At 42.6% G+C, this 23,173-nt stretch overlaps 1 protein-coding gene, 1 long non-coding RNA gene and 4 other non-coding genes across 16 annotated transcripts in view; 1 reads left to right on the forward strand and 5 right to left on the reverse strand.

The window, feature by feature from the left end:
* The first annotated feature begins 1,754 nt into the window (after positions 1-1,754).
* Fry (microtubule binding protein furry) lies at positions 1,755-21,970 on the forward strand. Of its 9 annotated transcripts, none has more exons than XM_076830869.1 (46): positions 1,755-1,905; positions 2,419-2,506; positions 2,640-2,681; positions 2,978-3,154; positions 3,224-3,408; positions 3,464-3,663; positions 3,734-3,943; positions 4,009-4,216; positions 4,297-4,434; positions 4,505-4,739; positions 4,809-5,212; positions 5,295-6,006; positions 6,079-6,249; positions 6,317-6,506; positions 6,592-6,768; positions 7,607-7,753; positions 8,087-8,257; positions 8,320-8,469; positions 8,547-8,716; positions 8,793-9,064; positions 9,154-9,308; positions 9,474-9,637; positions 9,861-10,070; positions 10,767-10,903; positions 13,527-13,631; positions 13,714-13,848; positions 13,923-14,191; positions 14,471-14,597; positions 14,670-14,860; positions 15,287-15,921; positions 16,076-16,241; positions 16,319-16,628; positions 16,710-17,013; positions 17,089-17,597; positions 17,680-17,988; positions 18,081-18,249; positions 18,667-18,839; positions 18,910-18,984; positions 19,118-19,153; positions 19,635-19,808; positions 19,884-20,021; positions 20,097-20,278; positions 20,345-20,537; positions 20,612-20,869; positions 20,944-21,445; positions 21,517-21,970. In XM_076830869.1, exons 2-46 carry the CDS (start codon positions 2,464-2,466, stop codon positions 21,678-21,680), a joined length of 9,792 nt encoding a protein of 3,263 aa, XP_076686984.1. In that variant the 5' UTR covers positions 1,755-1,905; positions 2,419-2,463; the 3' UTR covers positions 21,681-21,970. The 9 variants fall into 9 exon arrangements, with proteins under 9 accessions (XP_076686984.1, XP_076686998.1, XP_076686992.1 ...); XM_076830883.1 differs by having other exon boundaries at positions 1,765-1,929; positions 2,444-2,506; XM_076830877.1 differs by lacking the exon at positions 1,755-1,905 and adding an exon at positions 1,939-2,034.
* The window catches only part of LOC143366240 (uncharacterized), a 41,141-nt gene continuing 22,932 nt past the window's right edge, over positions 4,965-23,173 (reverse strand). The window contains exons 2-4 of one of the 3 annotated variants that reach the window (XR_013084706.1): positions 7,992-9,670; positions 7,524-7,905; positions 4,965-7,460 (exon numbers count right to left, since the gene is read on the reverse strand). This is a non-coding gene — a long non-coding RNA (uncharacterized LOC143366240). Of the gene's footprint in view, positions 7,461-7,519; positions 9,671-23,173 lie in introns of all 3 variants that reach the window. The other 2 variants (XR_013084704.1, XR_013084705.1) reach the window with 2 other exon arrangements.
* Positions 11,086-11,158, reverse strand: Trnaa-agc (transfer RNA alanine (anticodon AGC)). The gene has a single exon. It is a non-coding gene; the product is annotated as a tRNA-Ala (tRNA).
* On the reverse strand, positions 11,236-11,308 carry Trnaa-agc (transfer RNA alanine (anticodon AGC)). The gene has a single exon. It is a non-coding gene; the product is annotated as a tRNA-Ala (tRNA).
* On the reverse strand, positions 11,993-12,065 carry Trnaa-agc (transfer RNA alanine (anticodon AGC)). Its single transcript has one exon. It is a non-coding gene; the product is annotated as a tRNA-Ala (tRNA).
* On the reverse strand, positions 12,146-12,218 carry Trnaa-agc (transfer RNA alanine (anticodon AGC)). Its single transcript has one exon. It is a non-coding gene; the product is annotated as a tRNA-Ala (tRNA).

Consider the following 23,173-nt stretch of genomic DNA (forward strand, 5'->3'; position numbering starts at 1 on the left):
AGTAGAGGTTAAGAAGAAAGTGACGTGAAGGGTAACGTTACATGCGCGGCGATAATGATAATGATTCATATCACTGCGCGGAGTGAATTACTCAAGCGATGGACTCTGTAACATTAGCACAATACAGCTTCTAAAAAAGTTCTCGAAAGATATCTCTGTAGGAAAGATTCTTTTCGTATTAAAATACATTTATATCTACTATTAGATCCCTTGTGTTCTTTTTTTTAATACGAATTTATCGCCATTCATTAACCTATATGTCTAGATTGTACCAGGAAATTCCACGCTTATCGCGAGGCGTTCATATCCACCGTCTGATAGTGCTTTCGCGGACGTAACCGAGACGACCCGATCGAAAACTGCGATATGCATTTAGTATTCATCCGACTAGCTCGCAAGGCGACCCTTTTCTAACAATAATGAATAAACACGGTCCCCGATGATGCGACCACGCATTAGCAAATTACAATGGATTTCCTGGCTTTCAACCAGCATTACGTAACCCAGGCCAAGACTATAACATCAATAGGGAAGTGGGAGTGTGAACCGCGACATCTATAAAATTAAAATGGACACGAGCCGGGGACTGCACGTTTTTCCTCGGTTGTATCAGGAAAATGATTGACATTGGATATCAAGTACACGTCATCGCGTTGAACGTATAGGAATGCTAGAACGCGCAATTACTGCCTCTACACACGCTGCATCGAACTTGGGACGCAGGACTCAAGTGTATGGATTGGATTAAATAACGACCTTGATGACGTAGGAGGCTGTCTGCATTAGTGTAGTAACTAAAGTCACGATGGTCAATGGATGGTCAATGCACCTGAAAAAGCAGTTCGAAGCGGTTTCGTAGTTGATATGTGCCCACGTTATCGCCCATGAATACGTACAAAATGTACACGCCTGATATTTCGCGGACACGACGAATTTATTTAAATCACGTGAAACTGCATTTGCATGAATTCCTTTTGAAAGCTGATTATATGCTAGCACGTGCATCGTCCACGTCTTGCGAAAACCACGATTACACCTATTTAGTTGTCCATCCTCATTAAAAAATGAAGTATAGTTTGGCCCCTGTCACCGACGGGCAGCTGCATTATATAAAAATAAATATGGCATTCGATATTTTCCGTTGCTCAATGCGCCAGCTACAAAAAGCGAAAATTTGATATCTTCGTACACTTTAAACGAACCGATTGAACAAATTAGCCACGCATATTCACCGGTAGCAGGTGTCGTTGATAATACCCTTTATTTATTTCTGCTCAATTATTCAAATCTGCAGAGATAGATAAAGATGTGGATGAGAAGCGAGTCTTTGCCTCATAATTACCAGCGTAATGCAAAGTGCTTCATTGCCAGGGCCGTTCCACGCGCATTGGAAGCTATTAATGACACGTTCAATGGTTTCTGCAGTGCGATATATCTACTGTTGGTACGGAAGTATAAGTCCAATGTCAATCGCTACCGAAATAGATTAAGTCGAAAATGATAGTAAATTATATGTTCGACGCCTATATTTCGCGAATTCTTTACAGTATAATGAGGAATACCTAATGCCATTTGGCACGGGCATTAGGGATTCGTATTTGTAATTAACGTCTGCATCAGTAACATTGTACAGGCACACAGTGATTTACAACGTAAACGTAGAGGAGTATCTAAGCTACCTATCATAAACAAACACGGAAACGTTTAATATCGGTCTTTTTGTCGAGATTTTAATCAACAAATGTCAACAAATGTAGACCCAACACCCTCTAGTGGTGCCACGGAGAGCATATTAAATTAAAGGAACGCGTGGAATATGAAACTGCGAAGTACACACACGAATCAAGCCGGACATTTATGAAACGTCAGACTAGGAATTGAATTATAGTTTAACGGCATTTTACGGTAAATAACGTACTTGTCGTTAAGGTTTCTCGGTTATCTAACAGATATCTATCAGCAATGATAACGAACGTCACGGCGGGACTTTTTACGCGGTTTATCGTTTCATAGTGATACCACTTTGCATCTCAGGTTATGGCTTCCCACAATCAATCATTACATTTTAATTGAATAATGCTTATTTCGCATTTGTCATCGAGCATCGCTTTCCCCGGATCAAGAATTACAGCCCAATGCACTCGCGGTGTATTCGTGACAATACACCGAAGCCGAGATGCGATCGTGTTACTTTTCAATTACAGCGGATCATAAATGTTATTGTTAATAGATGCTAATGCACATCGGACATCGCAGTTTCCGACGACGTCACGACAATGCTCCAATTGATATCTCAAACAACACTGTTTATATGTATCTGTTCGTCTGCGTCCTTTTGTGTTTTTGCGTTTTTTATATTCGGAAAAAATAAATGTTAAAAGAGGTATCTTACATAACGCACTTCCTCTATTGTTTTAGAATGAAAATGCTGTTGTATCCGCAGCATGACATTATTGTGTATTAATGCAGCCTGAAGATAAGGCATATATAAACAAGATGACCGAAGGTTAGTTAATACGATTGTTTATAGTCCATTGTTGTCCTTGAAGTTCTATATACAACATCTTCCGCTCACTTTAGTCACTGATACCTATCTATTTGAAAAGAATGATGCGATAGGAGAAATTATTGTATTGTAGGGGGAGAGACACAACCAACCCCTGGGAATGAGGCTCAGCCTGGTATGATTTGATTTCTACTATTAATATTCATACGCTTGAAGGTCCGCAGATTTCCATAGGGAGAAAGTCAAGTATCAAGCTTAATATAATTAAGTTAGTGCTCATTGCAGGCATCTGTTACGTTACAGAATGGGGCTTCATCTGTTAGTCCCTGCCATCATGTGGAATTACTAGCGTTAGAGAATATTCCTTTAGTAGTAGCATTTAGACATTACGAGTACAGGATAGTTGGCTTTAAGAGATATTCGAGGAAGAGTAAAGGGACTTCCCAGTATGTAAATCTTTTGTTCTGCTAGAAGCTTCCGAACCCAGAGCCGTGTATGGCGAGGGTTTGCACGAGACGACGGCGGAATCGTCTTCTCAAAGTGTACCTGAATCCTCTCAAGACCTACTGACTGTTCATGGAACGACGCAGGGGGAAAGTAGCGACGCTGTTAGCATCCATACCGCTAGCACTTCGGTCTCTGGCAATGGTAAACGCATGGCACGTATAAGAACGGTTACCAGAAGATGAGCGAGTGTTAAGGTCTACTGTGTTTCAGAATCGAGTTCCAGTAGAGTGAGTGCGATAACTGTAGTGTTACCTTGGGGTGCTCAGAAGGAAACCGTGAAGCCGCAACAAATGGGAGATATGGATCTGAGGCCTGGCGAGTTTGTGATGCGTACCTTGTTCGCAGAGTTTACTTCGCAGGCAGAGAAGAAAATGGAAGCAGTCATGACGGAGCATGTAAGTATCGCGTTTCTGTAGTTGTTATTTATATCTAATGGTATGTCTGTTACAGGAGAAGCCACTATCGAAAGTTTTACAAAGAGGAGAGGATCCGCAATTCGATCAACTTTTATCTGCATTCGGCTCTGTTGCGGAACACTGTTTGCCTTCGATCCTGAAAGCACTGTTTAATTGGTACGAACGCCAGTTGGTTGATCAGGGTAGCGATCAGAAGAAGCCTGCTCCTGGAAAAGAAGACCAGAAAGGGAAAAGGTAGAAAAATAGCTTGAGAAACTTTTATGTCAGAGGTCGTATGGATTTTAAAGTAAGTATTTTGTTCCAGTATCATGTATACAATAGTATCAGGGAGCGTGGAAACTGTTGAAAGAAGCGAAGCAGACTTACTTCAAGAGCGGAGGGATCTTGCGGTTGAATTTATATTTTGTTTGATGTTGATAGAAGTTTTACGTCAATTACCATTTCATCCTGGTCACGAAGACTTGGTAACTTATATAGAAAATATAGCTTTCAAACACTTCAAATATAGGGAAGGGTAAGTAATAGAAATGTTGTAGAAACTTCTCTGTACAGTATTAAATTATATATTTGATTTTACAGCATCCAAAATGAACCAAATGCAGCAAATATTCATATCATTGCTGACCTTTATGCAGAAGTAATAGGTGTTCTCGCCCAGTCTAGATTTATGTCAGTCAGAAAACGTTTTATGATCGAATTGAAAGAACTACGCGCTAAAGAACCAGGACCTCACACTACTCAGAGCATTATTTCATTGTTAATGGGAATGAAGTTTTTCAGAGTGAAGGTAATTAAGCGATAGAAGTTATCTCGTGACGTTCTCAAAATTAATTATGTATTCGTATAATGCATTACATGAATCTACAGATGGTACCAATAGAAGAATTCGAGGCCTCGTTTCAATTTATGCAAGAGTGCGCCCAGTACTTTTTAGAAGTAAAAGATAAGGATGTGAAACATGCTTTGGCTGGACTTTTTGTTGAGATTCTTGTCCCTGTTGCTGCTGTAAGTTTATTATATAGTACAGTGCTACACGTGCGTCGTATTTGCTCAATATTTATTTCCTCTATTCTAGGCTGTAAAAAACGAAGTCAACGTACCCTGTCTAAAGAATTTTGTGGAGATGTTATATTCCACCACTTTAGATATGTGTACCAAATCGAAACACAGACTGGCTCTTTTCCCCCTTGTAACTTGCTTGTTGTGCGTGAGTCAGAAAACGTTTTTCTTACAAAATTGGCATTACTTTCTAGCCATGTGCCTTTCGCACTTGAAGAATCGGGATCCTAAAATGTGTCGCGTTGCTTTGGGTATGTTTGCATTAAAAAGTACAACCCTGTAGTAAGATAGCGCAAATACTATTCATATTTTCTTTTCAGAGGCGTTGTATCGTTTATTGTGGGTATATATGATACGCATTAAATGTGAAAGCAACTCGGCCACCCAAAGCAGACTGCAGAGCATAGTGAACTCTTTGTTCCCTAAAGGTTCCAAGGCAGTAGTGCCCCGCGACACCCCACTGAATATTTTTGTAAAAATCATTCAGTTTATCGCGCAGGAGAGATTGGACTTCGCGATGAGAGAAATAGTGTTCGATCTATTGTCCGTGGGTCGGCCAGTGAAAATTATTCTAACCCCGGAACGCATGAGCATTGGACTTAGAGCTTTCTTAGTTGTAGCTGATAGTCTGCAACAGAAAGAAGGAGAACCTCCCATGCCTCGCACGATGGGTGTGTTGCCTAGCGGTAATACTATGCGCGTTAAAAAGACGTTTCTTAATAAAGTAAGCGTGGCAAATAATTCTATCTACAGTTCAGTCAATTAAGAAACACTCTCATTATAACATTTTGTCTAATACAATTTAGATGTTGACTGAGGACACCGCACGAAGTATAGGAATGTCTTCGTACTTTCCACACGTTCGACGAGTATTTGTCGATATATTACGTGCTTTAGATGTTCATTATGGAAGGCCTCTTATGATGACGAGCACCCAGAACATGAACAAAGAGCCTGACGAAATGATAACCGGGGAACGAAAACCTAGAATAGATCTCTTTCGGACTTGCGTTGCCGCGGTTCCTCGTTTGATACCTGACGGGATGACCGGTGCTGAATTAGTCGATTTATTATCTCGTTTAACCGTCCATATGGACGAAGAGCTTCGTGGTCTGGCATACCAAAGTTTGCAGACTTTAGTGCTAGATTTCCCCGACTGGAGACAGGACGTTGTTCTTGGATTCACTCAGTTTCTCGCTAGAGACGTCCAGGACACCTTCCCGCAGCTAGTTGATAATGGTCTGAGAATGCTCCTGCAGCTTCTTACAAGCTGGAAAAATGCATTGATAAGTCCCAGTATAAGGTCTAAGGAGCAATCTGGAGACAGCGCAAGAACAAATGCTCGCACTGATGGTAGCATTAAGAAGAGCGAATCGGGGCAGAAGATAGAGCCTGTCTCCAGTGTCTTTCATTTAGTGGAAGGTTTTGCATTGGTCATGCTATGCAACTGTCGACTTTATCCTCGCAGAATAGCTGTTCATATATTGCGGGAGGTGAAACATTTATTAAAGACATTAGGTGAGTTAGATATATTAAAATAGGGATGAATGTAAAAGTGTTACATGTTAAAAGAGCACTTCTTTGTTTTAGGCGGTTTGGAAGACGATCAGTCTGTGATCGATGTAATAGATGCTTGCTGCCCAGTGGTTTTGGAGAAATGCTATCACATGTTACCGCCCGCGGAGAAAGCGGCTGCTGCGTCTACTTCCAACGTCGATTTGCAATGGATAGCTGAAAGAAGCAGTTGCGTATGGACAGCAGGTAATCGTCATACATACTTTTATATATTCGATAAGTTAGTGAAATCCACGAATACGCATGTTTGCAGGCCTTCACGATGATACTAGCACAAAAAGTTCCTCTTCTTTGAATTTAAATGGGGCGGACCCATGGGGAAGTTGTCTGTTTGCATTTTTAGAGAAAGACAGAGTACTCACCCTGTGCCCCACCGCTGTTGCCCACTCATGGCCTATTGTTTTCACTCGAGTAAACTCTCTCTTCTCAGTGATCGATCCTACGTAAGACTAAATTAAAAGATTTAAGAGTAGCCAAAATATTTGTTAACGCAATAAAGGTGAGATTTCATTCTAATTCTTCTTTCAGACCTGTGAATGACAATAGAGCGTCGCTTTTAAGAAGCTCGACCGCTGTTCGGAAGCCTGTAAACGAGAGGGACGTCTACATGCACGTCTGGAAGAATTACTTAACATTCGGATACAGAGTTGTGCCGCCAGTCCCAAGTCCCGTTGTACGGTGCGCCAGTCCAGATCTCATCCTCAGGTAAGTTGACAATTAGACATCATTTCAGGAACATGTAGCATCATGTCATTCCATTTTATTACTATTACCAACACTCTTGAAGTCATTTTATCGGAACATGAGAGATGAGTATTCAGTGGTGTATTAGTTACGTAGTTCTAAGATTACATTAATTCCGTTGGGCGCAGATCAATGATAGATTGAGACTTTATACTATGCAATTGAATTTACAGTTCTTTCACTTAGAGCTTTACGTGTATTCATTAAAAGAATGGACTATCAGGTGGAGTTAATATTATTTGGTATCAATTGGTGTGGGGTCGTGTCTGCTTATGTCTGTTGTACCACGGAACCACTTCATCGGTACCAGTTCCCGTCTCTTTTAAATATGTTCTAATATAAGATTACATTGTAGAGCTGTGCGGGACGTGAAGTAACTGTTAGTCATGACATGCATATTCTGCTGTGGCACGCACGTGGCATTTTGTATCTCTGATGTCTGATACTACGCAAGAATGTCTCTAATCTCACCATACCTTCTTGTCTGTCGTGCACACCGTCCCCCGTGGAGTCTCGTTGTACTAACAATACAAGGTGTCCCATGATAACCCGGAGAAGCACCAATTCGTACCAAGGCAGGCGCGCGCTTTGCACTCGGGAGCGGGCCTCGATTCTCGCACACTTCCCTCAGCGCACATCTCGCTTCATTCTATCTGTAATAACACCATTCCGATTCGCATGCCGTACTCGTCACTGTCTCTCGCACACGTACATACGGAATCTTAGAGTAGTAGTTTCTGAGCAGTAAATAATGTCTGATACAAGGAGCATTGGTGGTACACTGTATTGCATACTCTAGTGGTCAGCATACGGTGGAGTTTGGTGTGTTATGCATGAGTAAGGAGTTGAGTCAGAGCCTGGAGAATCTCGGCGGGGCGCAGACCCTGCCGGGTCGCTTCTCCGTTCCGTCCATTTCCGGCATCTACACCAGGCATAAGCGGACCAGGTGAGCCTAATTAACCATTCGCGAACGACCATGCTTCGAAGTCACCCGGGATTAAAAACGGTCGTTGGTAATTTGCACTACTTTCTTCTCACCAGACTTTCTTTATTTCTATGTCTTCTTAGCTCTGATCAGCCTCCTGCCTAACGGCCGCCCTGTACATGTATAGTTTATTTTCTACCCTCCCTGCCTAGCCTTACGACCGTTCCCGATCGCTTTTATCGGAAACTTAGAAACTTACCAATCGCGCACGATCTGTGTGTCTGTAACACCGTATGCCAATAGCACTCGCGGACGCTCATTCTGGTACATGAACAAATTCGATCTTTCCCATAGCTCCTCGCCGGACAGTCTGTCTGCTGAACGCGGCGACAACAAGTCACCCGGCACAAATGCAAGCCCCGCAGCCTTGTATAAATTGACCGTACCTCTGCTGAGATGCGAGGTGGTCGATGTCAGGGACGCTGCTGTACAAGCAATTGGCAAAGTAAACGCAGATGCATTGAAGTAAGTGATTTGGTAAAGCCATTCGATTTAGAATGCCGCGAATAATGCTTATTTACTTTCAGAGATTTAATGGAGGAATTGGTTCCTTATATTCGGGAAGCAGTTGACCGCAAGCAAGAAAACATGAGGCGAAGAAGAAGGAGAGATGCATTGAGATTACAGCTAGTGAGGGTGTTAGAGTTAATCGCTGAATACGGAACATTTGGTATCTGGTTAGTCGAGCTTGAATTAATACTATCTTATAGTATCTCAGTTTGAGTTAAAGTCATTCTTGTACAATTTTCCTCAGTCCTGCAGTGTTGGATCGCGAGACGCAATCGCTTCATCCAACATTCGTCGAATATATTGACGGCGCCCGCTTGTATTTGGAGAACGAGACCGATAAAGAGGCGCCCGTGGTGCGGGACATTAAGTTACATTTCTGCAACTTTATCAGGAAGATGATCAAGAGCTTTTCGCGTAAGTATTCCCATCGCGAAAAGAGTGTTTGGTATATAACGTTTCCGTGGAACTCACATTTCTTTTTGTATTTCAGTGGAGACATGCCATACATTGTTAAAGAGAGATCTGAGGCGAAATTTGTTCATGCTGTTCGCTAGTTGGGCTGGCCCTTACGGTCGACCACTTGCAAGCACTTCTTCGCTACACGAAGAGGAGAAGTCCTGCACAGAGTTACAGCTCTCAGCACTCCAAGCTATGAGCGGACTATTGTGCTGCGGGCCTTGCTTTAATTCCCAATCGCTCTCGGAAGAAGGCGCGATACTGTATCAGTGGCTGGACTTACTGCTAGCTAGCAAGGATGAGAAAGTAAATTTTAAATTGATTTGTGACGCATGGTTTAATGCCGATATATTTAGGGGGCGGTGATATTACATGTTCGGCAAAATTTCTTTCAGATTTACGCCCTTGCCCGGGAAACAGTGGTTTTATTGTTAGAGTGTAACCCGGATATTGGAACCCTTCTCGACTGGGTGGTCGACAGATGCTACACGGGAGCTCCGCAAGTGGCTGACGGTTGTTTCCTCGCATTGGCAACCATTTTTAGCGCAAGGTCAGCGACATAGATACCTTTCCGTCTGTTTGAAGTTTAAACATTCTACGTTACAAAGAGTTTATTTTAAAATGTGATAAGAGAGTACGAAATGTTTCATTGGCTTATTCGTGCATGAATATAGCACAAAGTATTCAGAATGTTTCCTTTCGTTTCGTTTTACAGAGAATATCCTTGCGATCATTATACAAGCATCATCAACGTTACCCTAATGAGTACGGGCTGTCCCCGTGCCCCCGTCCACGACGCAGCCCTTCAGCTTCTCCAGCTGCTGGATCAGAGATTCTTCGGGAACGTGGGCCCTCTTCCAGCTACAGAACCAGAGACCGGTAGGTGTATACAATTCGCTTGCTCATTTAATCCTTCGAAGGAGAAATATTACGTTTAAAGGCTTGTAACGAGCTTTACTCCGAGATGACGTTCAGCTCGCGAAACGATTATGCTGATCGTGCGGATTAAGAGAAAAATGGAAAAAGTTCACGTTTATGTTGTTCCACTAGCTACAGCAAAACGGAACAGTGTGAAATGTAATTCCCCCGTTTGTGGTTTCAGGCCAGGATGATCTCGTTGGCGGTTCATCAACCACGGCAGCTTCTGCTCCTGGACAGCAAAGTAACCCAATAGGTGGAATGTCCTCGAGTGGTATAATTAGGGGTGGCACCCTCGATGTGCTTCTATCGACCACTTATTGCCGCAATCAAATGTATCTTTCTCGTCAACTTGCCCAGTTACATCCGGAACTTACGATGCCCATGTTCAGCGGTAAGTTCTCTTTCCTTCCAATGTTTTTTGATTTTTTCTATCAACGAGTACATGTAAATATTTGTTCTAAAACTGTTTATCGAGTGCAATATTCGAAGGTGAAAATACACGAGACAAGTCAAACCTTTAGCTAGCAGTCAGCTAGAAATAATTCATACATTTATACATAACTCAACCTAATACCTCTTTCTCCGGTTTCCTTTATAATCTTCACGATTCAAGCATCACTCCCAATAAACGACAATGACTAGTAATATCAAATAGAATTCGGTGAACGTTGTAAACATACAAAAGCGAGTTCACTTGTTTAATCACTGGCGCATGCAATCATAAATTCAGCTTGACGAGAAATGGAAGTAGAGTTCTTAACGTTAATAATAATAAGGGAGAGAAAAATCATTTTCCTCGCGATTTTGTATTACGTTAAAATTAAATTTGTTGCACATATGTAGCTAGAAAAAATAGCTAATTATATTAAAGTAATTATTACATGGAACATCAAATATAACAAATGAAAAGCAATATGTCCATTTGAGGATTGTGATGAAGGTGACCCAAGTAAACCGACCGCTCTATTTAGTGCAATGCGAGTTGAGAATACATGCCAATACAAATTAATATTTCACTGTGACAGTTACTATCGGACAGGAAGAGGTACGCGTCCCGTAACATGAACATTTGTTAAATATCTTTCAGAAATTACACACAGATTTCAAACGGCCAGGAGGGAAGTTCGACAGCTGTTACTCCAATATTTGTTACCCTGGCTGCATAACATGGAACTGGTCGACCCTAATGTCCCGCCACCCTCCAATCCGTTGAGTTATTACCAGGTAAAGTATGTACGATGTACAGGAAACTTGTAAAACGACCCCATTCACGTTTCGAAATAATTTGAAATGAAATTCGAGGAATAGATTGGTGTAAAGCCCAAGTATAATTGTAGCAATATTTTCTTTTTTTTTTATTTAAAAAAAGGCAATTTTGTTTATATAAAATTATTAAAAAAAGATCTTGGAGGCGCCGGGCATCGATCCCGGTACCTCTCGCATGCTAAGCGAGCGCTCTACCATCTGAGCTACGCCCCCTTCGGTCTGATTTCATTCGGGTGACATTTTGCCTTGCAATCTGATCTACTTTTGGCGAAAGGATCAAAAAAGGATTCTGGAGGCGCCGGGCATCGATCCCGGTACCTCTCGCATGCTAAGCGAGCGCTCTACCATCTGAGCTACGCCCCCTTCGGTCTAGTTTGACTCGAGTGTCATTTTGATTGTTCCATGTGGTCTACTTTTGATAAAGGATCAGAGATTTATCCTTGGAGGCATTATACGTCGATACTATAAGGTTTTGTGTGCTGGTAGAATATCACTCGTACTCTATTTCATTTGGACAGAATGGCCACCTTTCCTAGGTTTCGTTGGAAAAGGGTTGATTTCCAGCCTTATGGCTTAATTCCACAGAACACACTTAATTCTCTTAGGTTTTAGTTTGTACGATTTGTGAACATCGAATACGAAACGTTATAAATGAAAACCTGGTAAAAGTACACATGTAGCTTTTCTTGACTTCTTTTAACAAGTGCTCAAACAAATACTCTAAACAAAAACAAATGGACTTATTTTTACCGTACTCCGTTATTTTGCTACCCTGGGGAAAACTTGAAACACGTCTTCGATGTGTAATGCCTTCGAAGAAACAATCCCATTAAACTCATCAGGTACATCCTGCACTCCGCTTTAAACACGTGGGAACGCGGTTTAATAGGAGATTAAAAGGACTTGATGGATATTGTAAAAAAACCCAATAAAAATTCGTTTTGGTACAACGGTGCATTGTTTTCTGAACTGCAGCGTTATGGAATGGTTTTTAGGAAAAGAAATTGTAGTTTGAAATTAAATTGTTTAAAAAAAAAAGGAGATTTTTGGAGGCGCCGGGCATCGATCCCGGTACCTCTCGCATGCTAAGCGAGCGCTCTACCATCTGAGCTACGCCCCCCTCGATCTAGTTTGACTCGAGTGTCATTTTGATCGTTCCATGTGATCTACTTTTGGTGAAAGGATTAAAAAAAGGATATTTGGAGGCGCCGGGCATCGATCCCGGTACCTCTCGCATGCTAAGCGAGCGCTCTACCATCTGAGCTACGCCCCCGTTGGTTCATTTTATTTAAATGTACAATTTTCACCCCTTAAGGGGGTAGACACGGGTAATGCAGCGCTCTGTATACCGACATAATCTGGCCCGAAACATGGGTTGCGCGCTGACGTTGTTTGTCCATATACGAGCAAATTTTGGGCTGGGCGAGGTCTCATTCGAAAGATGAAGGTTGAATGCAGCCCGCTCTGCTCATGGTTCAAAGAGATTGTGTTGATATGTAATAATATGAGTGTCCAAAGTAGAGAAAAAGTGGGCGAAATTCACTCGCAGATTCCAAGCATTTGTACGTCACTAAAAGAGTTTTGTGACTCAAACGATGAGCAGAGCGGGCTGTACTGAACCTTCCTCTTTCAAATGAGACCTCACCCAGCTCAAAATTTGCTCATATAAGGACAAACAACGTAAGCCCGTGATTGCATTCCCAAATACGAGTTCCGCCATATTGGCGATCATACAGAGCAAGTCACGTGACAAATTTAGTTTATTTTATTTTATTTCATGTTCTGTTTCGGTGCTTTGCTAGTAAAAAAATGTCTAACCTAACAAATTTCATTTTCTGGGGACATTCCCTCATCTATTTTCCCTTTTCACTTAGAATTCCTTACTGCTAACGTAGAATATTGTAGCATAAGCACATTTCAAGTAATTAAAATGTACAATGAATTTTCTACGTTTACAGTACCAGCCGACTTTCCGTTTAAATTTTTATAAGTATAACGGAACAGCTGAGAATTTCTTTCCTTATTCCGAATAGAATACAGAAATAGCAAACAGCTCCCTCTCGCGTTCACCGGGTAATCGTCGATCTATCGGTATTACCATTTCTGTGCAGATAAAAATGCTGTAATACCGACCTGCCGAATCTGCCAGGTCACGTGACGTGTCTACCCCCTTAATATGAACGCTTTTTGAATCACCTACTTCTGTGGACTCGACTTCAGAATTAATGATCCCTATTAGGCAGTAGATTTTTTTAAGATACTCGATGTAACTAATCTCGAATGGGAATACATAAAATATATCATATCAACTAGGATTTCCATATTCTCGATTTTCTATCGAATATCCTAGTTCCTCCTTTCCACCTATTGCCTTCATTTAGAGCTATTAAAATTTTCAAACTCATGGGTGACTGATTGTAGTTAACTAAGCTACTTTACCACTTTTGCAAAGAGAAACCCCTTCGAAAAATAAAAATATAAGACTGTATATTCTGCACGAAATTGAAAACTAAAAAATATCAACCTTCTGCCGTTTAAGCTTGGATTGTTATTATTCAGTTTTAATTACTATTTCACACAGTATTACGCCAGCGACATGTCTCGAGGTGGAGGGCGCAGAGAGGGTTGGGGTAGCGCTGAAGCAACAGAAATGGTTCTAAATAACTTATTCTACATAACTGCAAAGGTATATTGTACACGTTATTTCTCATTGGTCCGACGCAAGATTAATACTGAAAACTCTAACATACATTATCTTTTCTCCATAGTTTTCTGACGAGCACCCTAAAGAAACTGAAGAGCTTTGGGCAACGTTATGCAGTTGTTGGCCTAACAATCTCAAAGTAATCATTCGCTACTTAATTATCGTCTCGGGAATGGCGCCGCAAGAATTACTCCCTTACGTAAGCTAGTGACCTTTCAACCCCTAAATTCATCATCTTCACCAGAACCCATAAAATATTATCAAAATTTTCAGGCAAAACGCGTCGTCCTATATTTAGCAAGAGCCCGCCCAGACCGCTTGGTGGACGAAATGATGACCGAGTTGCAGACAGTCGAGACTCTGAACTGCTTAATAGAGAGAACCGAGACACCACCCTTTTACAGATTGACTAGCATGAGGAAAGCTTCTTCTCATAGCGATGCTCCAGCCGCGGATCCAGGGAATCCTCCTCGCGACCTCGGCGTCGAGAAAGGGACGATTCATACGAAAAGGCACTCGGGCGAGGATCCCGTTAAAACCGGGTAAACTTTACAGGGAGATCGCTATACAGTATACCTGGCCTAAGGTCTATATATATATATACATTTTCTCAAAATATTGAAGATACAAGAAAGCTAATTTATTTTCATAAATACATATAGCATTGAATTTGAATTTCCTAACGGTGATTCCCGTGAATCCTCTCGATTTAGTCTTCAGTAGTTTGAAGCACTGCTGTGTGATTATAACTTAAGCCAAGCATGCTACATATAGCGTGTTATAACACAACGCTCATTTTTTAACAAGTTCTTTGTGTCCAGCTCGAAGTCTGACACAGCTTTGCGTGCGCTCGCTGGGTTTCAAACCTCAAGGGCCGAAAAGACAAGGACTGCGAGCGGTCCACCGGTTCTTCCGGACGATCTGTCCACTCCTACGACAGAAGCCGAGGTATGCTGACCGTTTTATTGCCCTTAACTTCAGCAACCCTGTGCTATCGGTCTTTTCTATGCTGCACTTCAGTTGACCACCGACGAATCCTGCTACGGTGTACGCAACGGACCCGCGGGAGTAAATGGGAAAATTTCCTGCGGCGGAGAAAAGTTTGACATCCCTCAGCCGCACCCTCTGCCCATGCCCGAGTACGGTGGCTATTTTGCACCCCTGACGGAGTATTTGCCGGATAGCTCGCAACCCATAAGTGGATTTCACAGGTGGGATATTGTTATTTATAAGATCTATACTCATTAAGGCTTTCGATTGTAGGTTGTGTGCTTTTGAAATGGTTCCGTCAGTGGTGGATTTAACCATTTTCTACCCAGGCGGCCCCCCAAGGTCCCGTTTTCAAAAAGAAATGATGGTTTTATCCAAGCGCTATATTTATTTTCTGTACCACTACACTTATCTCGTTTTTAGTAAACTATCTCTTCAGTTTCTCGAAAAAATGGGCCGCCTCAGAACGTTTGCCACCTGGGCCTTTCTTCTTAAATCCGCCACTGGGTTCAGCTTGATATTCTGTTATAAACCGTTCCAAAAGAACACATTTTACAACCAGTGAAAGTCGCGAAAGCGTCAAACATCCGAGTATTTATATGTGGACACTAGAAACTTGACTTAGTCGATACATTTACGAATTCCAGATGCAACATCGCTGTGATGCTGCTTACCGATGTTGTTGTCGATGGCATACAACTCGATTGGGCCATCCACGTACCCTTAATGTTGCACATAGTTTTCCTCGGCTTGGATCATTCGAGGCCTCTTGTAAGGGATCACTGTCGCTGCCTCTTGTTGAACTTGTTGGTGGTCCTTGGAGATCATCGAGATCATTTGGGCGTGGCGCGAGTGTTGTTGGCATCAAAGACGGAGCAATTGGGTTTAGGCCTCTCCACCACAGCTTTGCCAGTACTTGAGCACAATTTTACGGAAGTTGATCCAGAGTTCGATAGTTACTTGTATGGCCCTCCACCGATACCACCTCCTACAACGCCTCCCCCGTCATCATCGCCACCGCCACCTTCTTCCTCTCCTCCTCCTCCTCCTCCGCCACCACCTCCTCCTCTACCACCTCCACCACCAGAGTCCTCCATATTCAATGCCGCGCCGCCGCCACCTCCGCCTCCTCCTCCTCCACCCCCATTTCCACCCTCTAATAACGGAACGCCTACTCATTCACCAATTCCTACTTCAACGTCTACACCCCCGGTATCGATGAACCACGTGAATCAATCGATCATGGAGAACTGTAAGGATTATTCGAATTCTCATGCATATGGTGAGTAGCTGATATGTCTAAGATTTTGTAGACATTTTGTGTTTTTTTTATTGATGGGACTCACTTTAAAGTTGAATTCAGCAGCCAAGTAGTCCTGCTAATGAAGGAACACTTGTTGTATCATGTAGATGAATTAATAATATTAATGTTACAGAGTCAGCAGTGTGCAATAACTGGCAAACGACCACAGGGTCAACAACTACGGTGCCCCCGGTTATAGTCACGCCAGAAGATGCAAATAATTGGGTTGGGCCGCAACCTGGCCCAAACATGCCTATCCAAGACGTGATCAAGTCCTTGATAAACTTCCTTGCATCTAGGTACGCCTGCGCGTATCTCCGTTTATAAGAATACTTTCCGATTACACATCTGTAACCGTGCTTTCTTTTTTTGATAGGATAAACCAACCATTATGGAATTATGAAGACATGACTGCCAAAGTATGGTGGGTTCGGAGTGCTGAACAACTAACAGTATTACTGCGACACGTGTTACGAGTCTTTAGAGACTCGTTGCCACACGCGCTAGTTAGTCAACGATGGGCACAAACCGCGCTGCAATTAGGTCTATCCTGTTCGTCTAGACATTATGCAGGAAGATCTCTTCAAGTGTTCAGAGCACTGCGAGTTCCTATTACGTCTCGAATGTTGTCCGATATCCTATCTAGATTGGTAGAGACGGTAGCCGAACAGGGGGAGGACATGCAGGTATCTAAGATGCCCATTCTCGTGGTCAATGTACCTGTTTTTGTATCTAATACGGTTTTGTCTTGCTAAACATTTCTCTAGGGCTACGTGACGGAATTGCTGTTAACGCTTGAAGCAGCCGTCGATTCGCTAGAGTCTGACTTCCGGCCTCTGGATTTCATGAAAGAAATATTCAAGTCCACTCCAAATCTAAACAACAAAGACCCAGCATCGGGTGGTTTGATTGGCGGGAAACGCAGCCCAGGAGGAGGAAACGGGTACCCAGCTGGACCGCATATGTTTTCTCACCTAAATCAAGGTGGTCACACAAGGAGCACCAGTTACTCGGTCAGTTACTGCATGAAGAAATCAAGCGGTGGTAACTTGGCGGGAAGTGAAATGAAAGGTTTGTGAAATTTATATCTACTGATACTTCTGCGTACATAAACTGTATAAAGTATAATCTGAATATCTTTTGCAGAATTGGATAACAGATGCAACAAGTTTCCGAATTCCAATCTTTCCCGCTCGAGATCGGCTCAGTCTCTGAAGCTACTAGGAGATTCGGCAACTCAAGATGACAAAATGACTATTTTGGCACAACTGTTCTGGTTATCTGTATCCCTGCTTGAATCAGACTACGAGCACGAGTTCCTGTTAGCGTTGAGATTACTCAGCCGTGTGTTGCATAGGTTGCCGTTAGATCGACCAGACGCTAGAGACAAGGTTGAGAAACTGCAACAGCAATTGAGATGGAATTCGTTCCCCGGCGTGCACGCGTTGCTGCTAAAAGGATGCACGAGTCCAAATACGTATGAGCCAGTTGTTACGTTACTATCACAGTTCACACCGCTGTTGGAGCTGCCGGTAGTTGATCCCACACAGAGCCTCGCATTTCCAATGAATGTTGTTTCGTTGCTCCCCTACATGCTTCTGAATTACGAGGATGCTAATGAGTTGTGCATCAGAAGCGCTGAAAATATTGCACAAGTAACTATTACGTATTGTGACAATAGCTACAACTCCGCGCTCTCTTTCTTCTTGTAATAATCATGATTTTGGGATTTCACAGGTGAGTGCCGAAAAGGGAAAGAAATTGGAGAACTTAGGCACCGTCATGACACTGTACAGCCGACGTACATTTAGCAAAGAAAGTTTCCAGTGGACAAAATGCGTTGTCAAGTATCTTTACGATACGTACGCTCATCTCAGCTTCAATATGCTTGCTTTCCTGGTGGAAGTGCTTGAAAAGGGACCAGGAAGCGTCGCGTTGCCTGTGCTTAGCATTATACACTGTATGTTGCATTACGTTGACTTAGCTTCGCAAGCTGCGCAACCGATCAACACCGAACTCCTACGAGTGATTTCGAAATACGTCGAGGTACGAAGGAATGCTCCTTTTAAACGATAGTAAGCTGTAAGCGATCATTCTTTTTTTTTTTAAGTAGTTGATATGTGATGGTATGATACTAGGGTCCCCATTGGAAAGAAGCTCTTAAAATATTAAAGCTGGTAGTCACGAGATCGTCGACTTTAGTAGCACCACCCACTTCAGTGCACGGTTCGTCCTGGGAATCTTCGTTAGCATCTCCGCATCCGAGCTTCACCGATACCGAAATCTTTACCAAAAAAGAATTACCCGGTAAAATGATAATCCTTACTACGTACTGCGCATGGCTCTGAACGTTTAAAGACATTAAGCTCTCTTTTTCCCCCTTACAATGCGGAACACGCTCACTGCATGGATCGCTTATGTGACGATGCACAGGTTGCGATAAGAATAATAACGACAATAAGCTGTATAAGTTGTAAATTGTCCACGAAATATAGTTACTATTTTTCTTAATTAATCTCTATTTACACGCTTGCTTAGTTTATTTAAAATCGACTTAAGCTTTCAGTACCTCTTTTTTTCAAAAGCTTATTGTTCAAACTTTTGAATATATTTTCTTTAAAAAGGTCAAATATATGCTAATGTATACGAATTATTATTGTGCGAACTCTTTGTCTGAAGGATACGTGACCTTAAGTTTAATTATTGTACGATATTTATAAACAGGAAGGACTATGGATTTCACGTTTGACTTGTCTCAAACACCAGTGATTGGTAGACGATGGCTAATACGCCAAGGTGTTGAAGAAAAGTCACTTTCTTCCCCTCAGTGTTCATTATCCCTATCGCCAGCTGATAGCAATGCCGTGTCTGGTTGGAAAAGGCCATGGATGTCGCAGGTTAGATAAATAACACGTTCGGAAAATATAAAATGTCTAAAGGTCGCATCTAATAGAATCTCTTTCTCAGGGTCGCGTCAGAGAATGTTTAGTGAATCTTCTAACAACCTGTGGACAACGGGTTGGACTACCAAAGAGCCCATCTGTAAGTTTTCATACGGCTTCAAATCTTTTGCATAAACTTGTTGCGTCGCTTATGCATTCCTATCCAAATAGCTTTCTTACGAAAGAATTATATCTATTATCAAAACTGACTCCGGTTATGTGCCCCTTTTTAGGATGAACACATTAGTTCAATGACATTATATAGCAAGGTAACAGGTTTCTTTAAATGCAGTCTTGCACTCATTATCACAAGAGTAAAAGTGTCCGTTTATTCTCATCTGTGATGTCTTATCCATACAAAGTACATTCACGCTTTTTCTACATGCTTCGTACAAATATGCTGACCTGCACAGAAGTTTCGGAAGAACGGGAAAGATTTCTTCTCATTTTCGTAGGATCATTAATGCGCAGTAGATCTTTGTGTAGCATGTTAATTGTATGAAAGGTGGCATAATACAAGATGTACAGTGTACGCGTGCATTATCGTGATTGTTAAATAACCGCTATGTGGGAAACTATGCCAACAAGATCTATGTAAAAGACTTGAATATTAGACACGTAAACGCACAATATTCGCTAAAGTTCACAGCATTGTCACATAGTAAAGAGAAACGAGTGTTGGATAGGGATCCTGTCGCTACTTTAGTGCCGTTCTTTCTCCACAATTAAAAACGAACATTTATAATTCAGGTGATATTCAGTCAAAGCTCGGACTTAATGGAGAGGCAATCGTCTATGGCTTCTTCAACGGAAGAAGTTTCTGGTGCAAACAATGATTTGAGCGGAGGCTCTAGAAGAGACGACGAGCAGTTCGGTGTATTCAAGGACTTCGATTTCCTCGAATACGAGAGCGAAAGTGTCGAGGTGAGCATTCCAAATACATTTTGCCCGCTGTTATTTCTGTCTCGTAATTTCAAATCGCTTACTATTCTATTGCAGGGCGAAAGCACTGACAATTTCAACTGGGGAGTGAGACGACATCCTCCCATCGAGGGAGAGGAAAGAGAGCCGAGTTTGAGACAGTTTGAGGAGAGTTTAAGTGAGAAGACGCAATCGTCCAGTAAACATACTAGTCGGGTAAACAAATAGTTATCTAGTACCAAACTGCCTTATTAAGGACAACTATGAAGTCGTAAAACATTGAAATTACAGCATGGAGTTACGGAAGAGTCATCAGATGACGAGGCTGGTTCGGAATCGCCTTTAGACGAAGTACCCGGTGGATCTGGAACGGGGCAAGAGGCAAACAATATCCCTGGCATGTTCCCGCCATCCTCCCTTTCACTAATACCTAGTCGCACCCGTCATGACTCCTCGACAAGGTCTGACACATCGTAAGTTTCTCATTGGAACACGTAAAATACGCGTTTAATTGATTCATTTCTATTGCCTATTTTCAGTGGCTCCAGCGCCGGAGATTTAGGAGACGTGACGCCTTGCAACGCATCCCCGAATCTCTCGGCACTCATGCCCTTCAGGCAAGTCGTGAGAGACGATGTCGAAGAGATTTGGCGTCAACAAATTCAAACTCTCATCTCGCAATCTCTCTACAATACACTAGACTTCTTCCAGCTACTCAGCAGAATCGTAAGAGTAAGTATATCGTGTATTTCTTTTACACAGCAGCAGAAAGCTCTAAAACAGTAGTTCTCTATTATCATTTCTAGGATGTGAGCTGTAAGTCTGTAACCCTCACGCGAGAAGCTAGCGCTTTACTCTGCAACGGCAGTCCCGCCTCCACTCAGCTGGGCTATCATTTGTCCAGTCACGCAGAGTTGCTCAGTTCAAAGGCTGAGCCGCCTTTGATTTGGTTCTCGATCGCCATCTTCGCGAACCAAAGATTGAACGAATCCTTGCGTTTCGGAATGTTGGAAATCCAGGAGCATCTCGAAACGTTCCTGGATAAAAAAGACCATGCTACCGAAGTAAGTAGTTACTTATCGAACGCGTGTATATGTATACCCTGTTATTAATACCTAATCGCTTAAAACCATTCCAGTGTCTGGAAGCTGCTAAAGCATCAGCGAAGCTTCAATCACTAGGAGGTGGCCATACCACGGAGGCAGGCCTTGAAGAAATGCTGCTAGATCTGGGCAGGGCGCTTTACAAGCTTCATCTCCAACTGTTACTTTTAATCGAAGCCTCAAACAAGATGCTAGGCACTCTGATGAACGCCGCGAGGAACGTGCAAATCCCTCTTCAGGACATATCTGCGGAAATCGCTAATATGAAGATCGCCCTGAGCAGAGCGCTCGAAGAGAGCACGGAGAGCGAAAGAGGCACTCCGACGCCAACTCCCAGCCCTAGCCCTCTGCCAGGTACTGGCGCCGTAGAAGAAGTAGCTCGAGTCGCGGAATTGCTCAGAAACGCGCGATGGTGTCCCGCTCTCGAAGCGGTAAGACTGCACAGAGCTCAGTGGCCCGGGGATCCCTTTCACGACGACGACGATGTGACGACTGCTGTTAATATGTATTGCAAATACTTAGGACAAGACAGATCTGGTAACTTGTGAACGCTCGGCGATACAGAACTGCGCCGGGATTGTCGCTAATTGTAATTTCTTTCTTCGCAGATATCTTTGTGGTGACGCGAAAGGACGACGAGATGTCAGAGATATTTAGTAGACTAATGGAGAGTTTGTTCCAAGTGTTGGCGGCCGTTACAGGCTTAGACGCGTCGGCGAAGGCGGCGAGGGCTCAGCAGGATCATCCTAACAATTCAAAAAGCGACTGTTAACTTCGGCATAAGTTTTAATATATCATATTTATATAGACAGCCGTTTGTCTGAACTAAAGTCTTCGTATAATTTAATTGTGTACCCGCGTTTTAATCCGTGTACTTAGGTATGTCTTGTATACGACTGTAGGCGTATGTATGTATGTATGTATAGCGATTAGACGAAACACGCACGAGCGGAAGCACGAAGTTCTCGACGATCTTTTCTCGTTTCTTTTTTTTTTTTTTAACACGAACGCAGTGACGAATGTAATTATTCGTTGGAATAAATTCTTCAAAGCTCGACGAAAGGGTACATCCTTCTATTACGATTCCTATAATCTTCCGCGAAGATGTACAGCGGAAAGCAACGGTCGATGTTCAATGCGTACGTTGGACGCACCGATCATTCCTATGGATATTATCGCTGCGTGACGGATTTCGTTAAAAGGTGTGTCAACCAAGCGCTTCTCAATGCGTTGAAGATCATTGATAATATGGTGCGTAGAAAGTTCACGAACTATCATTTCCATACGAAAGCAACAGTTTCTGATAAACATGTAATCAGGGCCCGCTTTCTTCCAACCCCCGACACGGGACTGTGCGGAAAATGGGCCGCTGCGGGAACGAGTGGCCCACGAATGGCAGCTTTGACGCGCAAAACGGCTTAGAATGCGTGATTCAAGAAATGAAGGCTTGGAATGCATTACCAGTACGAGTATTCTGAAAATATTTGCTCGCGGAGGTACTCGTGAATATTATACAATGCTTTTGTAGCCTTTGAAGGATTGGATGTTTCACACCAGCTTCATTGGTCTTCAGCTTAAAGGAACTACGGGATTTTATACGTACGAGGTTCTTTGGAGCGTACCCACCCCAGCGTTCCCCGAACCTCAAGTTACAGTCAGCGTATTCTTCCATGTCGCAGTAAACCAGTCGTATCCACCTGATTTCCCTATCGAGGTGAGTTGTCCACATTTGCGTACCATTAAGTGCGAAAAGGTTTATCAAAAACATGTCTTTTTGTTTTTACGATTTAAAGTCTGCTCTGCTCAATGAATTATTTAAATGGCTGCAGTATTTTGACTGTACAAAGGTAGCATAATAAATTACACTTAAGAATTACATTTCCCACGAGCTTCCTCCCTAGGTCTCCTATTGCTTCGAGGGATACCAGTTTCCACACCCCCTGAAAATGATCTTCAGGCCCAAGTGGCTTTACGATGTCCTGGATATGAAAACGATGACGTTCAAGTCTCTCAAGCTTTAGTATTTCTCAGGTTGTTATTCTACGATAACTAGGTGTCCTTAAAATTGATCCTTAAAATTGTTATTGGTACATGTCTAAGTTTAGCTCGTGTCTGAATACCCAGATGAATAACAAGAACTTTAAGAGGCATATGGGTCGCGCAATGTGTCGTAAAAGTAAGGGTGTCGTGTTCTTATGAATCAGCCGTGCACCCGGTGCACTTCAGACGTCGGTTTACTACAATTCGTCAAGCAATAAGAGCAGG

The sequence above is a fragment of the Andrena cerasifolii genome, chromosome 1 (assembly GCF_050908995.1).
Source record: "Andrena cerasifolii isolate SP2316 chromosome 1, iyAndCera1_principal, whole genome shotgun sequence".
Taxonomy (NCBI): domain Eukaryota; kingdom Metazoa; phylum Arthropoda; class Insecta; order Hymenoptera; family Andrenidae; genus Andrena; species Andrena cerasifolii.